This window comes from Pteropus medius, unplaced genomic scaffold (genome assembly GCF_902729225.1).
Source record: "Pteropus medius unplaced genomic scaffold, Ma_sr-lr_union100, whole genome shotgun sequence".
Taxonomy (NCBI): domain Eukaryota; kingdom Metazoa; phylum Chordata; class Mammalia; order Chiroptera; family Pteropodidae; genus Pteropus; species Pteropus medius.
The window spans coordinates 4,793,403-4,805,008 of NW_024349803.1; the positions used below are offsets into that span (position 1 = coordinate 4,793,403).

An 11,606-nucleotide genomic window follows, 5' to 3' on the forward strand; every position below is an offset into this window, starting at 1 on the left:
ACATCTGGTTTGAGAAACACTTATATAGGACCAGTAAGCTCCCAGAATGAAATTTTTGTGGATGCATTCTGGAATATGAACCAGAAAGAGGAGCTAGAAAAAAAAGAAGAAGAAAATGGAGGTTGGGAGTCATTCTTAAGGAAGTAATCACAGGCATTAGCGAGGGCAAAAGAAAAGAACGCCTTGAAAGACTCTGAGACGCTTGTAAAGAAACACTCCTTAGGCAAAAATTTGAAAGGAAGTTTAAGGTAGAATTTCTTTCCCCAGTCCCCCGAGATCCTTAGTAGTGTTTCATGATAATGAGCCACACTAAAGAATACCTCAGAGTGACTGCGAGTTTGGTTTCAGACTACTGCAGTAAAGCAAGGACCACAACGAAGTGAGTTGTAATCATTTTGCTGGTGGAAGTTCTTGCCTTCAATTTATAAAAAACGCAACACATGTGACGCCAAATAAAGCAAGGTGCAATAAAATGAAGTATGTGTGTATATAATTAGATAAATGACAGTATCTCCCAGGGAAAGGGAAGATATGTTTTAAGAAGAATTACTTGGGGTAGGTGAGAGAGACAGGAAGTGCTTTTTGGAAAACTATAATCATGACACAGTTATATACCACTTTTCTAGAAATTATCTGGAAATCTCCAGTCTTTATAGCTGTAAAATTATGCAAAGTTCAAAAAGGCTTTGGAAAAGTCATATTTGAGCCTGAATCCTTAATTCTGTAGCAGGCCTACAGACTCACACTCATCCATTCAACCTTAACACATGTTTATTAGGTGTGAGCCACTCACTGTTCAGTGTGGAGTGTCAAGGAGTGACCAGAACAGACATAGTTCCTGCCCTCCTGGGGGTTCTAGTCCAGCTCCCTCTCTAAGTCACTGAGACTCTTACTTAACACACTGTTGTGATAGAGTTGGCTATCAAGCACAATTCACATCAGAATCAACACATTTTCTAAGAGAAAACTGCTAGTCAACAACCCAATGCTTAAAGACAGATAAAAAATTAAAAGTCATATGCACAATAAGGAAAACATCATAGTCTTGGGCCATTCAATCTTGAAGCACACAGCCAACCTATAACAGCTGCTCTGGAGACAGTGTTGAGTCACAGTCCAGGAGAAACTTGCTGCTTATGATGACCCTGGATCACCAGGAAGAGATTTAATTGTGTTTAACAAGTCTATTCAATTTAATGCTTCAAGGGAATAATGCATTTTTAAAAGTTTCCCATCCAAAAGTGGCTTTGAAATGTTTAAATGGAGTGGGAAGAAGCATGTTTTATTATTATGAAAAATTAATATATTTCCAAATGAAATGAGCCACAAACGAATTAAACCCAAGATGGTGCTATTGTTCCTGTTGTTGTTAATGATACAGAGACCATAAAGGGAATATCCTTTTCCCTTTGCATTTTGATATTTCAAAGGCGCAAATAAAAACTATTCTGATTAGTTCATATCAATTAGAGGCCAGACTCCTGGGATTGGCTCACAATATCTCCTCTAATGTTTGACCGACTTTAGCAGCTAAAGGCATCTTAACTGAAAAGTAAGTTGAATTCTCCACCTATAAATTCAGCAGAGATGTATTTTTTAAACCCAGTTTTAGAGACTCCCCTGAGAAATCTGCTCTCATTTCATAGGGCCACCTTAGTTGGTATCTTCCTTTGATGGATGTTGGAAAAAGTGAAGTGACACTTTGCATATAGAGCAGATTGCTGTAATGTTAATAGCCATGAATAAGAGACTCCTCACAAATTTTTCTCTTCCTAGGTGCCATCAACAAATATCCATCAGTAAACTTCAAAACAAAGTGCAATAGACTCAACTCCGCAAATCCGAAGAAGCAGTTGCAAAGGTATTATCTGTTTGGTATTACTTGATAAATAAATGCAACGCCCCCTCCCTTCTCTTCTGTCTCTGTTTCTTCTCCCTCCCTTTTTCCCCTCTTCCTCTTCCTCCATCCTAATATGAAAATATAATTTGAGAAAACAAGAGCTAATCAAAGGTAACTAGGTTGATTTGACAAACAACCAAATAGAGATTTAAGTTGAAAATGTAAATGTTGAAATAAAACAACCAATGGGACTCCCCAGTGACAATGAGCATACCTGATGACCAGATCTTGGTTTCTAAATGTCATGCCCCACTAAAAGGAACCAGGATTTCTTGGGGGGGGGGGCAGAGCTAATTCTAGGCTGTAGTGGGGCAAGTACACTGTGAACCTGGAACATTTGTTATGATAGAAAACAAGAATGTAGTCAAAACCAATAGGGTCATAGCAAAAGGACAAAGGAGCTATCTCAAAAGGATTCCCACTGGTCCAGTTTTGGACAATTCGGACATCCGAAAGAATGATGATAGTAATGGATTAAAATATATTGATTTTTAAAAATCCATAAGTCTATAGAGAAACCCAAAAAATGAGGGGGAGGAAAAGCTCTTTTTTATAGAAGTATGCTAGATAATAGATGTAGGAGAAATAGTAGAATTAGAAAATCACCAATTTATAATCCCAAATGTAATAACTGAGTCATCGAGGATCATGGGTGACAGGTTGTTGGGGAGCAGACTAGTGACATGGTCTCATAGAACTACTCACATATTACTTATTAACTACAAAGAGGGAAGTGTGCTTTTACATGATGAGATCTGGCAGTAAGATCAGACAGTACCCACTTTAACCAAGATCTGATGCATGATGCATGCATCATGAGCTGATGCATAGCGAGATACAGCATCACCTATGTGAGATTCTCCCTGGAAATGTTTGACCCAAGTCTAATAATGAGGAAACCACTGGACAATTCCAGAATGTGAAAAATTCTTCAGAACAGCTGGCCTATATTCATCATGGGTTTCAATGTCATGAACAGCAGAGGGATGTGGGGTACTGTCCTAGAATGGGAGAGACTAAAGAAACATAGTAATCAAATGTAGTAATGTGAATTTTGATTGGATCCTAGATCAGAAAACAATAGCTTATACACATGACAGGGAACAGATGGAGAGATGTGAGTATAAACAATATGCTGGATGATATTGGTTCATGTAGATTTCCTTATTGTGCTAACAGCATCATGTTAGTATATGAATATCTTTGCTCAAGAGAGGTATGCTAAAGTACTTAAGAGTAATATGCACAAGGGCTGCAGTCTACTGTCGGACAGCTTTCCTAAGGGGAAGATGGATGATGTGTGTGTGTGTGTGTGTGTGTGTGTGTGTGTGTGTGTAAACACATACATACATGTGTGAATATGTGTGTGTATATATAGATGTATGTGTGTATGTACACACGCACAGAGTAGCAAGATGGTAACAACTGGAGAATCATCTAGGTCAGTGGTCCTTTTTGGCACCAGCGACCAGTGCTCCTATGAGAATCTAATGCCTGATAATCTGAGGTGGAGCTGAGGTGGTGATGCTAGCACAGGGGAGCAGCTGCAAATACAGATGAAGCTTCACTCACTCACCCACCTACCACTTACCTCTCTGGCTGTGTGGCACGGTTCCTAACAGGCCATGGACCAGTACTGATCCGTAGCCCGGGGGTTAGGGACCCCTGATCTAGGCAAAAGGTATACAGGTATTTATTCATGATTCTGTTCTTTGCAATATTTCATGATCTTGACAATTTTAAAAATAAAAAAATTATTTGTAAAACTAAATGGATGGCTTAAACAGAGTAATAGACACATCTAAAGAAAAACATAATGAACTAGAAAATAAAGCTGAAGAAATTATTCAGAATGCAGAGAATATAAATATAAGAAGTTTAGACACAGTACAGAATGGAAAGACCTAAGCTATATAATTGGATTCTAGAAAGATAAAATAGAAACAATAGATGAGAGACAATATTCAAAGACATAAAGAGATGATCGTTTTCAAGAACTTATGAAAGACATGAAGAAAAGACAAGATAGAACAAGTAGGATAAATAAAAAGAAAACAGACATGGAGTCGAGGAATACAGAACACCAAGACCAAGAAAACTGAAAAGAAGCTAGAAAGATGACCTACAAAGAAACTAGAATTAGGCTGGCAGCTGAATTGTCAGTACCAATAGCAGAAGTCACAAAACATTGAGAACTTTTAAAGTAGTGAAAGAAAATTTTCATCAACTTAGAAAAACTATCTTTCGAAAATAATGGTAAACCAAAGACAATTTGGATAAACAAAAAACAATAGCTCACTACAAAAAGGCCTTTGCTAAAGGAACTTCTAAAGTATGTGCTTCAAGGGAAATAAAATGACCACAGAAGGAAAGGCTAAGATACACAATAGTGAATGATAAAAATGTGTCAATATTTAAGTGACTCTAAATAAATGTATTTTTAAATAATAGTAATATCTAATTGTAGGGTTACGAAAAAGCTATACTTGGTAACAAAGCTATAAAAATAAAACACTTGGTACCGAATGATTTTAACAGAAAAAAACTGTTAATTACTTAAACTTGAGAAAAGACATTAAACAACAAAATCATCATTTCTTATTAAAAAGCAATAAACAAATAACATTATTTCATAAAAAGGCAAGAAAAAAGTACAAGTAGAAGGTGAAATGTAAGACAACAGGATCAAATACATTTAAATATATCAGTAATCATAACAAAATACATAGATTAAACATGCCAGTTACAATCAGAGATTTTTGGAGTTAAGGAACAAAATAAAATCCAGCTAAAACTGTTTTGAAGAGACACAGTTACAAAATTAAAAATGGAAAAGCTGAAAGTGAAATGATGGAAAAAATATACCAGGCACGTATTTTAAAAAGAAAGCTGGAATAGCTATATTGATATCAGATAAAATATACTTTGAAACAAAAGGGTCACTAAATGATGACAAAGTGTTCAATCACGAAGAAGATAAAACAATTCTAAATTTATAAGAGGGTAATAAAATCTTAAAATACACAACGTGGAAATTGAAAAACGACATGGAGAAATTGCCACAGAGCTGTCATTGAAGTTAGAAATTTCAGTGTACCAGTCTGAATATTGATAGGCCAAGCAGACAAACATTAGTAAATATGTAAAAGATTTAATCATAAGCAACAAACTTGATTTTATAAACTCATTTAGAACCCTATCCAGAAAAATGAGACATTCTTCTGAAGAACACATGGAACATTAACAGCTGTTGAATCAAGGCGGAGTGTTTACAAGTGTTCATTGCGCAATTTTTAACTTCTCAAACAAATGTCAATACACCTCTAGGAACCATACAGTACCATGCAGTCCAAATGATCTGATCATGATGCAATTAAGTTATAAATTAATAAAAATATTTTTAAAATCCATACATTTAGAAATTAAAATCGCATTTCTAAATAACAAATAGGACTGAAAAATCACAACGAAACTTAAAAACACTTAGAACTGTATAATAATCAAACTTATATGTCAAAACTTATGGGATATATCAGAATTCATAACTTAGGAAAGTTGATAGTCTTAATAATTAAGGAAATTTTTTAAACATTAAAAGCTAAAGAGCTAAACATTGCTCTTAAGCTTTTATAAAAGGGTAAACAACCCAAAATATTCCCAAAGATAGGAATAAAAGTAGAACTTAATATTTTTTAATTAAGATACTTAAAAATGTATCAACAAAGGCAAAAGTTGTTTTTTTAAAAATATATATATCTTTTGCATTTCTGAATATTACTTACATTTTTAAAATTATAAATAATAGAAATCAAGATGTTAGAAGAGTGTTTCTTTGTTTCAGTGGTAAATGCTGTGCTAACACACACACATCTGCCCCACATCCAACTGATATCAAATGTGCACCAGCTCCTGGGAGGCAAATGCCTTCAACAGCCTCCCTACTGTTATTGTGCAGTGTGCATTTCTGTGTGGTGATCAGGACCAGAGAGGCACTCCTAATCCTGAAGCCCCAGCTCCAGAAGCTCTAGAAGCCTCTGCCTGGAAAAGCTCTCCTCAACCTGTTGAGAGTCGGGAACTGTCCAGCAGCAAATGTCTCCTGAAGTCAGGCCTAAACAGGCCTGCGCAGTCAGTCCGCCGAGAGCAGGGCTCCCCCTGCTGCAGGTGTCTGGAAGTGTGGAAAGGGGCTTCGAATTTGCATTTGTGTTGCACTCCACGCACCGTGTAGCCGACCATAACTGCAAGGGCAGATGCGGGAGCCAGCTTATACAAATTAAAAGGTATTTTTGGAAACCACTCCTACCCATGTGTTCTGTTTGAAGAGCAATATGGGTGGGGAAGGAGATTCAGCTTCCCCTGTGAACTCAAAATGGTGAAATGTCAGGAACTGGCTGAGGTATCAGAAATTAAGACAGGAAATCCATACCTCTGCTGGCAAACTCCCTGTTGGTGTGTTAAGCTGAGACACCCCAAGCCTTCTCTAAGTGACCAAAGACTATAATAAAAGGTTAACAAGGCACACAGTTGCTTCTGAAATCCCCTGCCTGAGCCTTTCAAGAGAAGTGAGGCAGAATTGAGCACACAGAATTGAGGAAGATGAGAATGCCCGGTAGGCAAGAGGCCTGGCTATAAAGATGACTTGCCAAGCCCTCAGAGTGACTTGCATAAGAATTAAGTCATTCTGCTCTGAGATTTGAATAAATACAGGTAGAAGGAGATAACTATCAAATGGAAAAGAAAGGAACTGGACCCAAACACAAACAACCAAGGAGACAGATGGCTGGTGAGGGTGAGATTGCAGTGTAGCCTCTTTGTAAACACGTAGATGTGTTCAGAGGCAATTAAAAAAAAAAAAAGCCACCTGCTTACTGCTTCATTCAGTAGAGAAGCACTTGTGCCAGTCTGTAAACCAGCGATAGGACAATTGAATTGTAAAAATGGACGCAGTCACCAAAGCCATATGAATAAAACATCTGTTGTCATTCTGCTTTCCAAAGTAATTTTCTGGACACACAAAATGTGTATTAAAATAAAAAGAATTATTGAAATAGAAGCAATCTGTATTTTCTACTTCAATTAATTCAGTTAACTAGTAAATGAAGTATGACTCCTGATTCTCTGCATAGATGGAGGAATCTGTGATCACAGAGAACTGAAATCCACAATTTGTCCCACTCACCTCATTTTATCTAGTTGCCACATCTTTCCACAAGTTTTACTGGAACTGGACCCAAGATGCAAGATGAATTGACTGTATTTCATTTCTATTTCTTTATCTTGACTACCTATTGTTGGAGTTACCAATCAGTACAGAACTATCTGAGCAAGACAGAGCAGGAGAAAGAAATACTGAGCAGGAGAAAGAAATACAAAGTTTATCTGATTCTCAAACAGGATATTCCAATCTCAGCAAATGTTTATCAAATGCAAGCTCCTACATACAAGAGAGTGGAAAAAAATGGGAATTCAGAGATATGGTGTTTACATATTACTTTTAAGAATAAAACTGTTTGAGGCAAAAAAAAAAAGCAATGCCATGCTATAGAAGCAGTTACCAATTTAACAACTATTTCTTAACAAAAAATAACTAAACTTACCATAAAAAGGATCCAACTGAAAGAGGGGGGATGGGATGGGAAGAGACCAGTATAGATAAGACAAACTAGGCCATGAAAACAGTGTGTTACAGATTCAAAAAGAACGCAATCTCCATGATCTGTGTCTATAGACAATTAGGACTATGGGGAATTTGAGTTCCTAATATTTAGTCTGGAAATTAGTAAGAAAATACAGAGAAGAGCAAAAATAGGGAAAGGTGTGAGGAAATAGCATTTGCACTGAAATTTAGCCATGACTGCCGTTTTTGGTAAGTAGGAGAAGTTTGTTGATCAGCTTAGTACCTTCCTGACAGCACTAACATAAGTGAACTGAGACACACTTTGGGAATTGAGTTTCAGAAGCCCAGACATGTCGTATATAATGCATGGAGGCTTCTGCGTCTATGTAACATGAATGGTATGGTTTTCTTTGGTTTGATTTTTCTTTCACCCCATCATTATAAATGAAAGAAGAAAATGTAATGTGTGTCCCCATGTGCATGCATGTATGTGAGAGAAGTAAAATAACTTAATTTTAAATTCTGTATATTTCACTTATTTCAAAATTTCAATGTTTCTGTGAAAGAGATCAGATTTATAGCTGGTGAAAGCAGAAAAATCCAAATGTGAACAGATCATAGTCAATTTTGCCACTGTTTTCCTGGTCTCCACATTTGGAATTCTCTTTGACTCTTCTCTTGACCACAATTCAGCTAATTTCTGAGGTTTATTGGTATTGACAAACCTTCTCTTCTTATGCCACTAGGCTGTCACACATTCAAAAATGTTTATGAAGAGTTAATATGCCAGACTCCTCATACCTCCTTAATTGTCTAAATTGCCCCAGTCCTTGTGCCTTCATGTGGCTCTGCGCCTATGTTCTGAAAGCATGAAATTTCTCATTTCACTTTCTTATTCCAAATATCTTGATAGTTCTTCATAGTGTCCTGAATAAAATGACAACGAAAGTAACACTGGACTCTTAGTATCAGAGCTGGGTTATAGTCTCTTCTATCACTGACCTTCACCCCTATACGCACCTATTTCTTCCTCTGTAACCAGCAGAGCACCATAGTAACTAGTCTAGAGGAATTCAATTGTTGCTCACAAGTAGGTTGTTTTTCTCCCCATTGTACACCTGAAGAAACAAGGATCACTGCAGTTAAGTGATTTGCTCAGAGCTGCTCAGCTAATAAGTAGAAAAGCAGAAATATAACAGTGTTTTTGGAACCAAAACTCTTTCTACCACCTCCTTCTAAAATAATGTCATCTGAAGTGTCCCCTCCTGTGCTGTTCAATAGAATAGCTACTAGCTTTTAATTACATGAAATTTTAAAATTCAATTCCTCAGTCACACTAACCACATTACAAATGTCCAATAGCCACATGTGGCTGATGGCTGCTATACTAGCCAATGAAGATTATAAGACATTTCCATCAACACAGAATTTTATTGGACAGGTTAAGACTTCTAGTCAGCACTTGGCTTCTGTCATTCTTTGATTTCTACCTGGCATTCAAAGCCTTCCAGAGCCTGCTTTTAGCTCTCCCTTACTGTTGTGTTAACTCATGATTCTCAGTCACACTCTTTATGTGCCTCCCAGAGAGGGCACTGTTCCGATGTCCTTCACTGTACCTAACACAGTACCTTCCCTAGAGCAGATAAATATCTGGATGGATGAATGGATAATGGGAAGGGAGGGAAGAATGAAGGAAGTGGCATTCATTTATACTTTCATTAGACAAATACTTACTGAGCATCTACTATGTGCTCAGCATTCTTCTAGGTTCCTGTGATTACTATGGTGACCAGACATGGTCATGTGAAATTTCCTTTCTGCCTGGGAGGGTGGAAGAGTTGAAAGCAGATCACAAATTTAAATGCAGGGTTGTGGAAAAAAACAGCATGTTGTACTGAGTGACTGGAAGTGGGAGTGGGACTGGGTAAACTATAGATATGGTGGTCTCTAATGAAGAACCATGTGAACCCAAATCTGAATAAGAAGGCGCCAACCATATGAAGTGGAACAAGTTCCATAAAAAAGCAGCTGTGCTGTTCAAATGACACTTTTACATAATTAAATAACATGCTTATCCTCGGCTTAACTCCTCAGTATAAATCTCCAGTTTAATAATATCAATACAATTACCCTGAAGGAAGGATGCAACAAGGAATGGGTACAACAATTAATTTAGGAAGAAAAATTAATATAGTCCATTGAAGTTGAAATGGCATCTAGCTTTTATGATGTTTCTCTTCTTTTGTTGTATAGCTTTGTTGCTGGACCACAGAAAGCTGTCCTCGAAGATGTATTACAGAAGGCAAAATTCTTTCAAGACAAAAGATATGTTTCAAGAGTAGCAAGAGGCAGCAGAACTAACACCAGAAAATTTACCAGAAACACATATATTACCTTTAAAAATGGAAAAAAAGTGACAAGAACTGTTCCCAAATAACATCAAGGAAGTGCTCAAAGAATTTAGCTTTAGGAAGCCTGGTAAGACTCTGGACTTAAGTAAACCCACTGCCAAATCCATGGGCAACTTTTATTCGGATATCTGCTTGTATCTGGAGGTTCACTCTGGAGGGCTGGACAAACCACAGTTTATAGATTATAAGGCAACGTGACCCCTTGCTGTCATTGGTATTAAGATATATCTTATCCACTTATTTCACCACTCCTAATAATTCCAGCATGCTAAGACTGATATGTTCAAGGACTGTTATCATTAAAAGATAGAAGAATGAAGAAGTGTTTTGAAAAGTCTAACAGAGATATACTTTGAAGGTAAATTTTACATAGTGTATACATGTGTGTACATGGGTCAATGCTAATTCTTTTGATTGAAAGTCTCTGTCCAGTCCACTTTCTGCAAACCAAACTGTCTTTCTTAATTTAGTATTGTTTAAAGCTCATCTGTTTAACCAAATGTTGTTTTGGGAGACCCCAACATTCACCTGAGAGGTTGATGCTTTTGGTACGTCATAATTTTGAAAATTTGGCTTCCCATGACGAGTCCATTTAAACACAGCACTTTCTGTATATACTGACTTGTCCTCCGATGGGCTTGTGCTGGAAGGTTTCCTCCCACCTTCTTCAGTTGTTTGCTTGGACAAGTGTGAAGCAGAGGCTAATTTCCCCTAGCTCCAAATCCTCCCTAACTCACTGAGAAACTCGTTAATTCTCCCAGAACATAAATTATTGCTTTTGACCTACAAGTTCCTTCCTCATTATATAGAGACTCCTGCCTGGACATTTTTATAGGCTTTTATTCTTTCTTTCCCATTATTGTCATTTATTATTTTTAAAAATCCATATAGTCTTTAGACAAGGAGATTAAAGGCACAACTTGTCATGGGTGAAGCTCTGAGTTACTTTCACCCATCAGGTAGCTATTTAGTCAATAGTAAACAGCACCAAACAGGATTGGCAGAACTCTGAAAAGAACATAAATGTACACTGACTTCGGTAAAGAAAAGAAAGTTGTTAATGTTTTAATCTTCAAATACATATGGCTTTGCAGAGATGCAAAAGAGATCAGGGTAAGTTAAAGCAGGAAAGGTTTTCAAAGTGCCTAGCCCCCGTTAGCATTCTCTGATGGCTCACTCTCTCCTCACCCCCATCCAGATCATAACTAAACCTTATGACAGAGCTGATTATTTTCAACAATTAAACACCAAAGGATCATTATTTAATTTAGACACAATGTTTAGACTTTACCTCAAATTGCAAGAGCTGGCTCCACAGCTGGTAGCAATGGCCCTGCTAGGCAGAATATGACTCTTTGGGAAAGGAGAGAGGCCCTGCTTAGATGTGTGGGACAGATGGTTACTGACACCCAACGCCAGTAGGTTTGGTCTGATTTTCTTTTCTATATCTCTCTTCATAAAACCTGGAAAGGGGCGGCAATCTGCTGTGTGTTTTTAAACCACTTCTGCCGTCCTTACTCAGGCAACTCCACAGAGATAGCTCTAGTGGGGGTAGAGGGTGGGTAAGGAGTTAAAATGTCATATTCATACTCAGGTAATAGAAAAAAATAAAGTACATCAGGTTTCTTCATATCTTAAGTGGTGCTTAGGGGTTCAGGAAAAAATTTTGCTTTAAGTACAG

At 37.2% G+C, this 11,606-nt stretch overlaps 1 protein-coding gene across 1 annotated transcript in view; it reads left to right on the forward strand.

Moving 5' to 3' along the window:
* Positions 1-11,261, forward strand: part of COL6A6 (collagen type VI alpha 6 chain) — a 117,310-nt gene extending 106,049 nt beyond the window's left edge. Inside the window, exons 37-38 of the mRNA XM_039837109.1 lie at positions 1,777-1,870; positions 9,768-11,261. Of these exons, the coding sequence (XP_039693043.1) occupies positions 1,777-1,870; positions 9,768-9,951 (278 nt within the window). The 3' untranslated portion in view covers positions 9,952-11,261. The remainder of the gene's footprint in view (positions 1-1,776; positions 1,871-9,767) is intronic.
* Positions 11,262-11,606: the final 345 nt, after the last annotated feature.